The sequence below is a fragment of the Elgaria multicarinata genome, chromosome 8 (assembly GCF_023053635.1).
Source record: "Elgaria multicarinata webbii isolate HBS135686 ecotype San Diego chromosome 8, rElgMul1.1.pri, whole genome shotgun sequence".
NCBI lineage: Eukaryota > Metazoa > Chordata > Lepidosauria > Squamata > Anguidae > Elgaria > Elgaria multicarinata.
The window spans coordinates 8,995,001-9,011,634 of record NC_086178.1 but is presented as its reverse complement, the minus strand read 5'-3'; the positions used below and the strand labels follow the sequence as shown (position 1 = coordinate 9,011,634).

The 16,634-nt window shown below is 46.1% G+C and overlaps 1 protein-coding gene across 1 annotated transcript in view; it reads right to left on the bottom strand.

Moving 5' to 3' along the window:
• Positions 1-2,547: 2,547 nt before the first annotated feature.
• LOC134402407 (cytochrome P450 2J1-like) overlaps positions 2,548-16,634 on the bottom strand; it is a 52,885-nt gene continuing 38,798 nt past the window's right edge. The window contains exons 6-9 of the mRNA XM_063131836.1: positions 12,513-12,654; positions 5,721-5,908; positions 3,264-3,405; positions 2,548-2,738 (exon numbers count right to left, since the gene is read on the bottom strand). Of these exons, the coding sequence (XP_062987906.1) occupies positions 2,548-2,738; positions 3,264-3,405; positions 5,721-5,908; positions 12,513-12,654 (663 nt within the window). The remainder of the gene's footprint in view (positions 2,739-3,263; positions 3,406-5,720; positions 5,909-12,512; positions 12,655-16,634) is intronic.

The window sequence follows — 16,634 nt, the reverse complement described above, 5'->3', positions numbered from 1 at the left end:
TTGAGGTTTCTAACATGCAAATTGACGGAGCTATCCCAAGGGGTGTGAATGGGTTGCCCGATTTTCAAAAATTCCCCAAAAATCAGGGGATGATGGGATTGCCTTGAAACTTGGCGTCCATGTGGACACGTGGATAAGCTATCATGGTGCTGAGTTTGAGGTTTCTAACGTGCAAATTGACGGAGCTATCGAAAGGGCTGTGAATTAGGGTTATGGGTGGTGCGTTAGAGGGCAGAGCCGCGCCAAAAATCAGGGGATGATGGGACTGCCTTGAGTCTGGGTGTGCATGTGGACACATGGATAAGCTGCCCTGGTGCCGAGTTTGAGGTTTCTAACATGCAAATTGACGGAGCTATCCAAGGGGTGTGAATGAGGTGCCCGATTTTCAAAAATTCGCCAAAAATCAGGGGATGATGGGATTACCTTGAAACTTGGCGTCCATGTGGACAAGTGAATAAGCTATCCTGGTGCCGACTTTGAGGTTTCTAACATGCAAATTGACGTAGTTGTAGAATGGGACAATTTGGGGTGAGTTAAGCCATGCCAAAAATCAGGGGATGATGGAATTTGCTTGCAACTTGGCGTGCATATGGACACATGGATAAGCTATCATGGTGGTGAGTTTGAGGTTTCTAACATGCAAATTGACGGAGCTATCCCAAGGGGTGTGAATGGGGTGCCCGATTTTCAAAAATTCGCCAAAAATCAGGGGATGATGGGATTGCCTTGAAACTTGGCGTCCATGTGGACACGTAGATAAGCTATCATGGTGCTGAGTTTGAGGTTTCTAACGTGCAAATTGACGGAGCTATCGAAAGGGGTGTGAATTAGGGTTATGGGTGGTGCGTTAGAGGGCAGAGCCGCGCCAAAAATCAGGGGATGATGGGACTGCCTTGAGTCTGGGTGTGCATGTGGACACATGGATAAGCTGCCCTGGTGCCGAGTTTGAGGTTTCTAACATGCAAATTGACGGAGCTATCCCAAGGGGTGTGAATGGGGTGCCCGATTTTCAAAAATTCGCCAAAAATCAGGGGATGATGGGATTGCCTTGAAACTTGGTGTGTGTGTGTATACGCCCATGAGGTGTCATGGTGCCAAACATGAGGTTTCTAACTTCAACGGAAAAAAAGTTGTATAATTTTTTAGCTTTCAATGCAGCCCTATGGGGGGGAAAAACGGAGCTCCGGATCCGGATCCGGAGCTCCGAGCGGAGCGGAGCGGAAGTGGGCGGAGCGGGGGCGGAGCGGAGCGACCCGCTCCGGAAAATGGCGGATCTGCAAGTGAAGCGGAGCGGGGGGTCCGTGCACACCCCTACTTCTGTTATTACATGGTAGTAGTAAAGTTTATAAACTGTTTTTAAGACAAGATGGCCAAAACATTGTTGTTGTTGTTGTTGTTGTTGTAGTTATTGAGTTATTTTTAATTTTATTGTATTCCTCCCCCACCCCTTATTTTTCCAACTTGGATTTCTGTCGATTGGAAAGGTTTACATACAGCAGTCATAGTTGTGGAGGGACACAACACTGGGAGTCTGTCTCCCAGCCCCACCCCACATGCACACACTTCCCCCCCCCAATAACCCCCAGCTCCTCTTTGCTCCTGTGGGCAAAACATATGTGCACATGCATGATAGTATTCTCACACAGCCACATAGTGGCTGAAGGACAAGTCTTCTAGAACGACATGGGTTGGGAAGGCTGCAGTAAAAAATTGAGAAAATAAATGGTACCAAAGAATGTACTTGATGAAAATGCGCCCCCTTCCCCATCTTCGAAAGGCCCAGAAGAAGAAATGCCTAATTTTATAACTGTCAGCCTTGCCTTGGGTAGGGGAAAGTCAAACCCACTTCCTCTACGGGAAGGCTCAGGAAAAAAAGGCAGACACGCAAGCTGAAAGTAGTATCTTTTATTGGCTGATCAGTTCCATCACTGGCTAAAGTTCATAGAAGTTCAGTTTCTTTTGGAAGCTCGGATAAAGTGCCTTAAACATGGATTAAGAGATTAAGTACAGTCTTGTAAAGCCCCAGTGGCTGGAGAAATTGCGAGTGCATCGCCTCACACACACAACTCGCCTCATGCTCTACTACTTGGCCTCTGCTCCTATAGTTCTCCTTCTGCCTCCTGCAACTTTGGGTCATTCAGTGGATCTCCACTCCAGGACAGCCCTGCCTATGCTCCCTCAGTTAGCTGCAATCATGGTTCAAGCCAACTTTTGTGGCTGTTCCGAGCTCTTTCTGCAACCAGGAGAGATAAGGGCCGTTTCTACAATTGCCTTTTCCCCTCGGATCGTCCCAGGATCATCCTTTTTTGTCCAAATGACACACAGGAAATACTGGGAGCAGGAAGGGACAACCCCTCCATTTTCCTGGGATAATAATTAGGTGTGGAAGAAGCCAAGGATTCATTGGTTAACCCTCTCCAATCACGCACAGAAAGAATTAAGCATTTGCGCATAAACATCAAAGTTGGGGCGGGGATTTCTTAACAGAGAAGTAAGGAAGGAGAAATTGGCAGTAATTAGTAAGCTATTCTAAATGGATTTATATGTTTATGAAGAGCTACAGCGAGGAACTGCACAGATTTTATAAGGATGGGGAGATAATGTGACTCCTACTATAGCATCTTGTCTGAGTTTGCTCACTCCTTCTGGCAGCTGCAACCTGAACGCCCTCAGCAGGCTGGTCAAGAAGATGAAGATTTCAATCCTTGCCAGATGCTCACCCGGACACACCCGAGTCCCTGTGGAGAAAGCCAAGGAAAGGCAGCCAGTGAGTAACAATCTCTTCTGGAGCAGCATGTGCGTCTGAGAAAGTAACATGTGTTGGTAGTTTCTTCCCCACCACATAACCCAAAGTAACCCATGAGGAATTGTTGTATAGCATACAGCATCTTAAATTAAACAATGGAGATTGAAGGGAATGGGACTGAGAAAGAGTGTAAGACCTTTTCTATATGCGGCTATAATCAGCTGTTAATTTGCTACATCCCCTTTTGGTTTCATTGAAGAATTGAAAGCTGAGCACCATCTGAGCATTTATTTCTTTTGTACTTTTATGATAGATTGACTTAATGCAAATGGTCTCAATTCTCTCTTAGAAAAAGAAGAAACCTCCATCCTCCGAAATTTGAATTTAATTTATTTTTCAAATGAAAAGAATTGAGATTGTTTTAGCCTTGCCTGAAAGGAAGTCAGGTGATATTTCTTGGATATAACCCAGAAAACATGTCTATAAATCACAAGCTGGTTTGGATTTCTGCATTTACCTGCACCAAATGGTAGAAATTCTTCTCTAGCCACAAAATGCCCATCCTTGTCCAAAAAATGGTTTGGGTTGAACTCTTCAGGAGTCTCCCATCGCTCAGGATCAAGAAGAACAGAATGCAGATCTGGAAAAACATATGCACCCTGCAAGAAAGGAACATTCGACAGAGAACATTGTACATTGATGGTGCTATATAAATAAATAATAATAATAATAGAATGAAGTCAGAACAGCACCGTTCAGGATTGTTCAGCACTTTCCCAGTATGAATCATTGCAACCACACACACTTTTCTCGCATCTGAGGACTCACTCCAGATTGTTTATCATATGGGCTTAGGGATGTCAGACGAATCCAGTTGTAGAGTGGAACTTGTTGAGATTTCATCAGATCACCCCTCCCCCGGGACTTTGTTCCATCTTCTGCCAGCTGACCTGACTTGACTTGCTGCGCTTTTGGCCAGGTAATAGATTTTTGGTGCTTCTGGTTTTGCATAAATTAAAGCTTCTATTTGCTGAAATTTATATATTTGCATAATTTGCAAAAATTACAAATGAAATTCACACAAAGGCAGACATTTCTACCACAATTTGTACAAATTATGCAAATTTGGGGCATTATTTCAACATTTTTTGGGTTACGAAACAAGCTGAATCTGGTATCTTGTGACATCCAAAAGGACCAAATTTCCTAGTGCTGGACATATTTTGCAAAAATGTGGTACTGTTATACATAGTTGGAGGGCAATAAAAAAGGGGGTGTGGTCATGGCCACACCTTTAATCATTCAACCCTTTTCCTTTTTAAAAGCTTCCTGTGTAGCCAATGGCAAGTTGACTTCTACCCTGCAACGCCCATTTAGAGTATTTCTTCAGAGCATTCATTCATTCAAGTTATTATTTCCAGACAACCCCATAGCTGAAGCTTTCTGGGCAGTGTTCAAGATGCCCAAATATTTCCCCACCCCTACATTCACCTGGGATGATGCCAGCAAGTGGGGAATCATTCTGCTTTTTGGTTTTACTGTTATTTCAGGGTGGAGTGGGGAGACGTGGAGGCCTGCCTGCATACTTGCAGTTGCCTGCTGAAGCAGCATTTAAAAGGGAAGGGGTGGAATTAAGCCACCAGGTGTAGCCACTGCTTTTCTTCACGTCTTTCCACTCCTGCCATGAAAATAACCAGAATGCCCCTTTCCTCGTTGCAATTGGTATGTGTTGCAATGATCTGTGGATTAAGCAATAAACGTATTGTTGTTGTTAGGTGCAATGGGGGCATGGGAGGAAGGGGGATAGGAAGTGAGGGTGGGAGTTTCAGTTTGGACCTAGATCTCCGATGTCCTTTCTATAATAAAGTCTGAATGTTTACAGCCATAACATTGAAAACTTTCACATTTGTATTTTTGAGCCCATAAGAAAGGAATTCAAAATTTCTGAAGCTCTTTACTCCTGAGATACAGGATTGTGGCCATCACTGCTTTCCATAAGAACAAAAGAGCCATGTTGGATCAAAGCAACAGTCCATCAAGTCTATGACCTTTTCGACATCTGAGGATTACCCCAGGAAAATGGAGGGATTGTCCCTGCCTGCTCCCGGGTTCCCCTGTGTGTCATTTGCATATACAGGGATGATCCCAGGACGATCCCAGGGGAAAAGGCAGGTGTAGAAATGGCCCATCACTCTGTTCACACAATGGCCAAACGGCTGTCGACAGGGACCCACAAGCAGGACATGGTGCAACAGTACCTTCCCATCCATGTTCCCCATCAACTAGTGTATGCAGGCTTACTGCCTCTGATACTGGAGGTTGCACTCAGACATCAGCACTAGTAGCCATTTATAACATTCTTCTCCAGGAATTTATCCAACCACCTTTGAAAGCCATCCCAATTTTTCCAACCTAAACAATCCCAGCTGTTCTAGCCTTCTTTCATAGGGGAGATGCTCTGAAAATCTTGTTTAAGGTGTGGTGACCATAACTGTACACAGTATTATAAGTGTAGTCACACCATAGATTTGTATAAAGGCAGTTTGAAATTCGTAGTTGGATTCTCAATTCCTTTTCTAATAAAGCCTAACATGGATTTTGCCTTTAAAACAGCAGCCACACACTGGGTCCACATTTTCAATGAGCTGTCCACCACGACCCCAATATCTCTTTCTTGGTCGGTCACCACTAGCTCAGATCCCATCACGTTATACTTGAATGGATTTTTTTTTGTCCCAGCATGCATCACTTTACACTTGTTTACTTTGAATGGTATCAGCCATTTGGACGCCCACTCTCCCAGCTTGGAGAGAAGCTTTCGGAGCTAGTGTTAGTCCCTTTTTGTTTTAACCATCTTAAATAATTTGGTGTCATTGGCAAATTTGGCTACTTCACTGCTAATTCAAAATAACTTATGAACAAGTTGAAATAAATTAGTTCCAATGTAGATCCCTGTGGGACACACACACCCTACCTTGGGAATGAGATAACCGTTCACTTTCACATCATTTGTACATTGTCTTGGAAGTCCAACTAATAAATTATATTTTGAACGCTGCATCTCGTGAATCACAGCATTAGTGTAGGGCAGTTTCTTTATCTCTTCATAGCAGATTGAGCATGATGAACCGAAAACATCTTCTATCTCCTTGTAGACTTTATCTGAGAAAAATAATGAAAATGGAAGCTTTAGATTGGATATAACTTTTTATTTCATATATCTTCAAAACTCATTGACAAATATTTATTCTACTTGAAGTTATTCCATTTAATTCTCTTAATGAATCACAAACTAAAATTGGTGTATTATTTATTTGTTTATTTATTTGTTTATTACATTTCTACATTGCCAAATAGCTGAAGCACTCAGCTTAATACACTTTTATCCCACTTTTTCATCTAAGAAGATAAAAAACAAAACATACATGTATAATTAACCTGTTGGGAAGGTTAGGTTGATAAATACAGGCTGACCCAAGGTCATCCAAATGAGTTTCATGGCTGTGTGGGATATTTTATTGATTTATTAACAATTCTTGTATACTGCTTGATATAATGAAATCTCTAAGTGGTTTACATGCCAAGTTATTAAAAATCACTATTAAAACACACAGCTAATAAGCAATTATGTTTTATTGAGGCTGTGTTTTTGTATTTTGTGCTAATTGTTGGTAAGCCAAACTGGTTCTGGCTTCTTAATGGATGTTCATAAACACATTTATTTATAGGCTGGTTCCATTTCATCAAGAAAGATTCTAGGGACATAGGAAGCTGCCTTATACTGAGTCAGACCATGGGCCAATCTAGCCCAGTATTGTTGACGTTGACTGGAAGCAGCTCTCCACGATTTCCAGAAGGATTCGTTCTTTGCTCTACCTGGAGAAGCCGGGGATCAAACCTCGTAACTTCTCCATGCAAAGCATGTGCTCTGTCCCATTGAACTATGGCCCCTCTGCTCCCCTGATTTAGGGGGCAAAATCAGAATTAAAGCTAAATGTGATTTTTAAGAACATAAGAAGTGCCCTGATGCTGGATCAGACCAAGGGTCCATCTAGTCCAGCACTCTATTCACACAGCGGCCAACCAGCTGTTGACCAGGGACCAACAAAGCAGGACATGGTGCAACAGCATCCTCCCACCCATGTTCCCCAGCAATTAATGCAACAAGCTTAGTGCCTCGGATACTGGAGGTTGCACATAACGTAGCCATTCATAGCCCATCTATCTCCTGGTAACTTCAAGGCTCGACTTCTGCAATGCACTCTACATAGGGCTACCTCTGTGCCTAGTCCAGAAACTTCAATTAATCTAAAATATGGCAGCCAGGCTGGTCACTGGTACACCTAGGGGTGACCACATTACACCAGTCTTAAAATCTCTTCACTGGCTGCCAATTAGTTTCCGGGCAAAGTATAAGTGTTGGTTATTACGTTTAAAGCCCTACATGGTTTGGGTCTGGGCTACCTGCGCGATCGCCTTCTCCTGTACAATCCACCCCACACACTCAGGTCCTCTGGGAAGAATCCACTTCAGTTAGCAAAAACTAGATTAACAACGGTTACCGAGAGGACCTTTCCTTCTGCTGCTCCCAGACTTTGGAATGGCCTGCCAGAGGAAATTCATCAACTTGACAGTCTTTTAGAATTTCAAAAAGCAATAAAGACTGATCTAGTCTGGCAGGCCTATCCAGTGAAATTTTAGAATGTTTTCGGTAGGCATGTGCTCCGCTCCGATTAGAAGCGCAGAAGCAGGAGCGGATTGGCCTGCTTCGCCTTGCCCAGAGGTGGAGTAGAAGCGGACTGCGGACCTCTAGAAGCAAGGTGAAGAGAAGCACCCATTTTTCGGAGCTCCTCTTTCAGGCGGACCGCTCCGATCGCCATCTTGAAAACATTTCGCCCATAGGATTGCATTGCAGAAAAGAATAGCAGATAACTGGGTTGTTTTTGAAGCTATCGTTCTGAAAATTCTTGTGCTCAGAGAGTCGTGGATGGGGGTCATTTTGAGCCTACTCTCAACTTTCTGCGTCCTGTGGTTCACGTGCAATATTTTTTAAAAAAATCGGGTACATTTACTATACAAACGGTATGGTAAACCGGCTGCGGCGCGGCGGGGTTTATTTGAAGCGATGACAGGCACATTCAGCTCCCAATCCTGATGAGAATTGATCACCTCATGAAGCATCCTCCAATCCCAGCGTTTGAGGGGGGGACTAAGCCAGAGTCACCCTCACAGTCAGAGCTCTCAGCGTCTTGTGGGTTTTGGCGTTCGTGGGGAGAGGAGGTAGTTTTAGCTGCTGCTGTGTTTGGACTTTGGAGATAGGATTTAGCTTGGCATGTGTTTGCTTATTTCTGACTTTTTTCTTAGTTTGCTCTGTGTTTTTCCCTTACTTTGATTTAATATAAACTTTATTTTTAAATTTTGGAGTGTGTGTTTGTTTAGTTGGTTGGTTCTCCCCCCCTCCCCTCTCTTAAAGCCTGATTATGTTTGATCCTCCTTGTTCCTTCTATCTATATACAAAAACAACCAAAAAATACCAAAAAAAATTATTTTTCTCTATTGCTCTGTGTTACTTGGACTGTGAGTCTGCTGTGCAACAGCCACAGATAGAGCATTTAAATCAAATCCTGTTTGGGCAAAGCATACACACACTTCTTGTCCCATTTCCCTACATATAGTATTCTGGAGATTTAGGATTTAGCTTGGCGTGTGTGTGTATTTGTTTGCTTATTTCTGATTTTTGCTTAGTTTGCTCTGTGTTTTTCCCTTACTTTGATTTAATATAAACTTTATTTTTAAATTTTGGAATGTGTGTTTGTTTCTTTGTTTGGTTCTCCTCCCCCTCCCCTCTCTTAAAGCCTGATTGTGTTTGATCTTCCTTGTTCCTTCTATCTATATACAAAAAAACCCAAAAAATACCAATTTTTCTCTATTGCTCTGTGTTACTTGGACTGTGAGTCTGCCGTGCAACAGCCACAGATAGAGCATTTAATCAAATCCTGTTTGGGCAAAGCATACACACACTTCTTGTCCCATTTCCCTACATATAGTATATTCTTATACATATTATTATTAATATTAATATTATATTCTTATACATATTATTATTAGTATTAGTACATTCTTATACATATTATTATTAGTATTAATATAATCAAAATGAGAAGAGGGAGAAGGCGCATGTCTGTGAAGGGGCGTGGTGAAAGCAGTGTTCAAGGCAAGGCTCAGGCTGGCACCAGTAAGCAGGCTTCTTCTCCTGCTGTGAAAATCAAACGGGCAAGTCCATGGCTGGCTGCTCCACAACAGAAGCAGGAGAAGGAGCAGGCAGAGGCAGTCTCTTCTGCTACTTGTGCCCGGCATACTCTTTTTGAGGGTGAGAATGGGAAAAGTGCCCCTTTGCAAGAGGCACGTGGCTGCAGTGCCATTACAGTAGGCGGAGGAGGAGGAGTATCCCCAACTCCTTCATTATCGTTTGAGCCCATGAGCCCGCTGCTGGACCTGTCTCCAGACCTCCTAGACGAGCAGGAAGAGGTGGTGGTCCTCCAGGATGTGGCGGCTGAGGAGGAGCAGCAGTAGGCCGAGCCTCTCTCCCCAGTCTCATCCCACACCTCTTCTGCTGCAACCCCTGTTTCTGTGGCAACACCAGAGAGCTCAGGCGGGCAATTGGTGGTGTCACCACGGAAGCAAAAGACAAGTATAGTGTGGGACCACTTTGAGTTGGGAGTAGATCCCCGCTTTGCTGTCTGTCGCCACTGCAAACTCACCCTAAGCAGGGGTTCATCTACAGGGCATTATGGAACCAGCAGCATGAAGATGCATCTTCACAGGCAACACCAGTCGGTCTTGCTGGGGAAAGAGGCAGGCAAGGCGACTGGTTCCAGGGGAAAGCCGAAGGCTGCTGCTGCTGCTACTGCTGCTGCTGCTGGCACTGCCACTCTAAGCTCTCCATCTCCCATCCCCACAAGGGTTAGGCAGGCAACCCTGCAGGACATGGGGTGGGGGAAGTATGGACCCACAAGATGGCATTTTCCAACGCCCACCCAGGGTGCTACTGTGGTGGGGCATCTGCCGGGACTGACTCCCCCCCAACACTAGATCTATGACATGTCACTCTGCCTGCCCCTCTGCTAGCCTGTCCTCCTCGGTGACTGACTCGCTGGGATGGTTTGCGTTTGCAATGCGTGACTAACTGCAGTGCTGGCTTAGAAACCAGCCATCCTTGCCTAACTTCCTTGTGCCACCAGAAATGCCCGCAGCCTGCCTGCCTGCCTGCCTACCTGCCTGTCTGCCCGCCTCCCCCAGGGTGCTGCTATGGTGGGGCATCTGCCAGGACTGACTCCATGCCTGCTCTGCCTGCCTCTCTGCCCGTCTGGTGCCTGGGAGATGGGCTTTGCGGTTCGTGCCCAGCACCCTCCGGCACGCTTGCTCCCAGTCCTCCTCCTCTGTGCCCCTCAATGCGTAACTGCTGGCTTAGAAAGAAACAACCAGCCGTCTTTGCCTCACTTTCTCCTTGCGCCCGCTTACGGGTTGATTTGCTATGCGTTAGTGCTCAAGCCATCCTTGCGGCACTACAATGCATGCTGCCTGCCTGCCTGCCTGCCTGCCTTCCCTCCCTTCTCCCCTTCCCACCTCGCAGGGATGGTGTATGTGTCTTGCTTTGACTCAGGGGAGAAGTCCTTCCTGTGCTCACTTAGACTTTATCAAGTTCAAAAATCCATTTTTCAAGTGTGCAAGAAGATTTAGGGTTATCTTGTGGCATGTTGGGATTTCCTTTCAACTGGCCCCATTGAGCTCTCTGCATTGCAACTTTAAAATCCCTGACATACTGTAGTGTCTGATTTTCAAAACTTCCCCTAACATCAGGGGATGATGGGATTGGCTTGAAACTTGGCGTCCATGGGGACACATGGGTAAGCTGTCATGGGACCAAAGGATAGGTTTCTGACCTGCAAATTGACGTAGATGTAGAATGGGACTTGATTTGGGGTGAGTTAAAAAGTTTAAGCCGCGCCAAAAATCAGGGGATGATAGGATTGCCTTGAGTCTCGGCGTCCATGTGGACATATGGATTAGCTTTCATGGTGCCGAGTTTGAGGTTTATAACATGCAAAATGACAGAGCTATAGAAAGGGGTGTGAATGGGGTGCCCGATTTTCAAAAATTCCCCAAAAATCAGGGGATGATGGGATTGCCTTGAAACTTGGCATCCATATGGACACGTGGATAAGCTATCATGGTGCCGAGATTGAGGTTTCTAACATGCAAATTGACATAGTTGTAGAATGGGACAATTTGGGGTGAGTTAAGCCACGCCAAAAATCAGGAGATGATGGGATTGCCTTGAGTCTGGGCATCCATGTGGACACATGGATTAGCTTTCAAGGTGCCAAGTTTGAGGTTTCTAACATGCAAATTGATGGAGCTATCAAAAGGGGTGTGAATGGGGTGCCCGATTTTCAAAAATTCCCCAAAAATCAGGGGATGATGGGATTGCCTTGAAACTTGGCGTCCATGTGGACACATGGATAAGCTATCATGGTGCCATGCTTGAGGTTTGTAACATGCAAATTGACGGAGCTATCGAAAGGGGTGTGAATTAGGGTTATGGGTGGTGCTTTAGAGGTTGGAGCCCCGCCAAAAATCAGGGGATGATGGGATTGCCTTGACTCTGGGCGTCCATGTGGACACATGGATTAGCTTTCATGGTGTCGAGTTTGAGGTTTCTAACATGCAAATTGACGGAGCTATCGAAAGGGGTGTGAATTAGGGTTATGGGTGGTGCGTTAGAGGTTAGAGCCTCGCCAAAAATCAGGGGATAATGGGATTGCCTTGAGTCTGGGCGTCCGTGTGGACAGATGGATTAGCTTTCATGGTGCCGAGTTTGAGGTTTCTAACATGCAAATTGACGGAGCTATCGAAAGGGGTGTGAATGGGGTGACCGATTTTCATAAATTCCCAAAAAATCAGGGGATAATGGGATTCCCTTGAAACTTGGCGTGCGTGTGTATACTTCCATGAGGTGTCATGGTGCCAAACGTGAGGTTTCTAACTTGAACAGAAAAAAAAGTTGTTTACTTTTTTAGCTTTCAATGCAACCCTATGGGGGGAAAAAACGGAGCTCCGATCCGGATTCGGAGCTCCGAGCGGAGCAGAGCGGATGTGGGCGGAGCTGGGGCGGGGCGAAGCGGCCTGATCCGCAAATCGTGGATCTGGAAGTGAAGCGGAGCAGGGGGTCCGTGCACAACCCTAGTTTTCGGGATATTTTAAAGATGTTTCAGAGATGTTTTAATAATGTGTGGTATGTTTTAATCTATTTTAATGTGCATTTTATATCATGTTTTTATACTGTTTGTTTTATACTTTGAACTGTTTTAGTTTTTGCGAACTGCCCAGGGAGCTTCGGCTATTGGGCAGTATAAAAATGCAATAAATAAATAATGTAAATTGGTGGCTATTGCTACATCTTGTGTTAGTGAATTCCATAATTTAAGTATGTGTTGTGTGAAGAAGTGCTTCCTTTTTTTTGTCCTGAATCTCCCACCAATCAGCTTCATGGGATGACACCATTGGGTTCTTGTATTTTGAGAAAGGGAGATGCATAATTTTGTACACTTCTATCATGACTCCGCTTAACATTCTTTTTTTTCAAGCTGAACAATCCCAGCTGTTTACAATCTTCCTCATCTTCGTGCATCATTTGATAGGAATAAAACCTTAAAAGAATGACATGATAGGGATCAAGAGTGTCCCTTGATCCCATCTCTCTGACCTTGGATATCTGGATGATTTGTGAGGAGGAGAAGTGCCCATCTCAGAGAAGTTGCAGTTGTCTCTGTTCCCGCAATAAAGAAGTCGTGAATAGAATGAACCAAGTTCTCTTCATCATAGGTAGAGTTGGGTTCATTCCTTCTCTAATGTTGAAAGTGGAGAAAGGTAAAATTGAATTTAAAATTAATTATAGGCTGTTCCTCAGCACTTCCTTACCTTCTGTGGCACACTTATTTTCCTAGCAGCCAATTACAGCCATGTCTACACCTCCAGGACAAGGGGGGAGGATCGTGCAATATGCTGATCATGAGATCCTGCCCCTGAGTTCACATGTGGCGCGCAATGTCCAGGGAGAAAGGAGGATGGCGCGTCCACCATTTTTTTAAAAAAGAAAAGGTGCTGGAGCGAACCTGCACTTCTGCTAAAAAGTAAGTTTTTTAAAAAGGCCCAAACCCACTCCCTTTCCCATCCCCAATGTGCCCTGTGCCTGGTTGTTGGCTCCTTGCGTTTAGTTGTGAGGAGACTGGACGAAACTGGGATGGCCACCCACACCTCCCATAGTCTTGGGACAATCCCAACACTGTGGAAAAAAATCAGGCTAAAAGCCATCCTGGTTATCCCTTCCTGCCCCCGGGATCCCCTGTGTGTCATGTGGTCACACAGGGATGATCCCAGGGCAATCCCTGGGATAAAGTATGGTGCACACTAGGGGTGTGCACGGACCCCCCGCTCCGCTTCTCTTCCAGATCCACGACTTGCAGATCAGGCCGCTTTGCTCTGCCCCCGCTCCGCCTATGTCCGCTCCGCTCTGCTGCGGAGCTCCAGATCCGGATCGGAGCTCCTTTCCCCCCCCCCATAGGCTTGCATAAAGCTAAAAAAGTATACAACTTTTTTTCTGTTAAAGTTAGAAACCTCAAGTTTGGCACTATGAACACCTCATGGAAGTATACACACGCATGCTAAGACTCAAGGCAATCCCATCATCCCCTGATTTTGGGGGAATTTATGAATATTGGGCACCCCATTCACACCCCTTTTGATAGCTCTGTCAATTTGCACGTTAGAAACCTCAAACTTGCCACCATGATAGCTTATCCAGGGATACACAAGCTCGCCAAGACTCAAGGCAGTCCCATCATCCCCTGATTTTTAGGGAATTTATGAAAATCAGGAACCCCATTCACACCCCTTTCGATAGCTCCGTCAATTTGCACGTTAGAAACCTCTAACTCGCCACCATGACAGCTTATCCAGAGATACACATGTACGCTAAGGTACAAGCCGACGGCGATGGCGGCAGAGCCCGGAAAGGGACCAAGGGGTAGGGGCTTTACCTGCATCCGTCCGCGGTCCTTCGGCTTCTTCAATTGAGCTTGCGGCCCAGACTTCCTGGTTGAAAAAGCCGAAGGACCGTGGACAGACGAAGGTAAGGGAGAGGAGGGGGGGTTTACCGGGCCCTGCCGCTGTTGCCGTATGGGCGACAGCGACAGCAGCAGGGCCCTGCAAACCCCACTTACCTTTCCGGCGGAGCTCCGGATCGTGGCGAAGGATCCGCCTTCACCTCGATCCTCTTCACCACGCTCCGCCGGCCCCCCAATCCTCTTTGCCTCCACCTTAAGGGCAGGCGAAGCCCCCCGCTCCGCTTCTAATTCGCCGGTCCGATTAGAAGCGGAGCACATCCCTAGTGCAGACATGCCCTATGCCTCATAGTTGATTGTTTAGAGATACTTGTACTGACCTACGTGCAGACAGCATCTTCTGCTGCATGGTTTGGCTCTTTAGGCTGAATGAGGCAGTGAGTCACTCTATGGCCTTAGCTAGACCGGGCTTTATCACGGGGGGAAATCCCTGTGCATCCACATGATGCACAGGGGATCCCGGGATCAGGGAGGGATGATCCCTCCCTTGCCCTGAGATAGAGCTCTCCCCTTTGGGCCTGCTTTTTCTGCGGTCCCGGGCTGAGCCCAAGACTGTGGAATGTGTGGCCCGTTGCCGCGTTTTGACCTGGCTCTGGCGATTACTCGTGCGGAGCCAGGAGCTGTGCCCATCGGGGTTTTGGTAAGGGGAGTGGGAAAAGTAGCTTAAAAATATATTAAAAAACCATACCTAGAGCACAACCATTCGCGTGCTCCTTCCTCTTCAAAAATAAAAAATGGTGAGCGTGACGCCTCTCTTCCTGAGGGCATCGCCCCTCACATGTAAATGGAGGAGGGATCTCATGTTAATCACAACGTGAGATCTTCCCTCTTCCATCACGGACTATAAGGTAGGTCTAGCTAAGGCCTATATCTCTTTCTTGAGTGTGAGTGTGAGTGTGTGTGTGTTTGTGTGTGTGTGTGTGTGTGTGTGTGTGTGTGTGTGTGTGTGTGTGTAAGAAAGCTCTTTACTGTGTGTGTTTATTTTTTCTGTATCTGTGTGCTTTATATTGTGGCAAAATCTGCACTACTGCTTTAGAACAGTTTATAACTGTAGTGAGAGCTGTTGGGGCCCAGGACACACTCCGTATACAGTTTCCAAATGTTTTTGAAGTGTCATATCCTGCTTGTGGTTGATCTGACCTGTGTTTCTTTTTGAGTTTTTTTTTTACCATGGAAGTGACATAAGGCTTTAGCTTCCAGGAAAATATGGGAAATGGTTTCCATTAAAATATGTAGTGAAAAATGTTCTTGCATTGTTAATGTACTTTGACCCTAGTGTGTCCTTGCACAAATGTCACGTGCAAGTTCAGTGTTGGGCCACAGTAGAAGAATCACTACCAATGGCTAGCCCTGGGGCCCATCAAGGCACAGAGACAGCCCTGGCTATGTGGCTCTGAGGATATTATCATTAGTAGCATCATGATTTTTTGTGTTTTTGGGACTTCCCTCCCATCCTCCTGTGCACTTGTGAACATAAAGTCACTTGGTTCTCTGCTGGAACAAGAGAACGTGGGTCTAAAGATGTGCTTTTGTATGGCTGTGTGATTTAACCATTCCTCATTTGCACTTTTAAACTTGAGGTTCATGTGCCTGAGTGCTTCCTTTCTGTTTAAAGGTTGCTGGCTGTGGGCGAATCATAGACTATTCCACCTCTGGTGACCCCTTTGCTCCATGTCCAATGATGCCCTTGGCTCAGACTCTGGTAACCTGTTTTCTGCCCCATCACTCAGATTGACCACCAATCACCATTGTGTGGGTCCTAACCAAACTATCACCAGGCAAGAAAGCCATAGGGTGCAAATGGGTCTTTAAGGTAAAGCAAGGGGCAGAAGGTGAAGTAGAACTCTACAAGGAAAGACTAATTGGCAAAGTGTCTACAGGAGAGTAGAGAAAACTTTGAAGAAATCTTTGCCTGGACATGAACAGTGCTTTTCTACATTGAGAGATAATAGAAGAACTGTATATTAGGGCTGTGCTCTGCTCCATTTCGGATCCCCGAATCTGAAGCGGAGCGGGCCGATCCGGACCTCTGAAGCCCGATTTCTAAGCAGATCAGGGGAGGTCTGCATCGGCGCAAAGCAGTTCGAAATGGTCCGAAGCGATTTGAACTGTTCTGAAGCTCCGGATGCCGGTAAGTGGGTGGGGGAAGCTTACATGGTGCCACCGCCGCAGTCCGTGTGGTGACGGTGGCAGAGCCAGGTAAGGGGGCAGGCGGGAGGGGGCTTACTTGCATCCATAGTAGTCCAGGCGATGGCTTCAACTGTGGCCACTGCCTATTTCCGCTTTGAGGCCTGAGCCTCCGTTGAAGCTAGTGTCTGGACAGCTACGGATGCAGGTCAGTGGGGGAAGGGGACTTTCCTCGCTCCTCCGCCGCAGTCGTGTGGTGATGGTGACAGAGCCAGGTAAGGGTACAGGGGGAGGGGGCTTACCTGTGTCTGTTATGGCATGGGTGGCGGCTTCAACTGATGCCTGTTTCCGCCTGGAGGCCTGAGCCTTAGTTGAAGCCGCCACCCGGACTGAAATAGATGCAGGTAAGTTGGAGGGAGGAGGGCTTACCCGGCTCCACTGCCACAGTCCATGTGGTGATGGCGGTGGAGCCAAATAAGGGGGCAGGGGCAGGGGGTTTACCTGCATCTATCATGGTCCAGGCGGCAGCTTCAACTGAGGCCCAAGCCTCAAGGCGGAAACAGGTGGGTTGTTTCTGC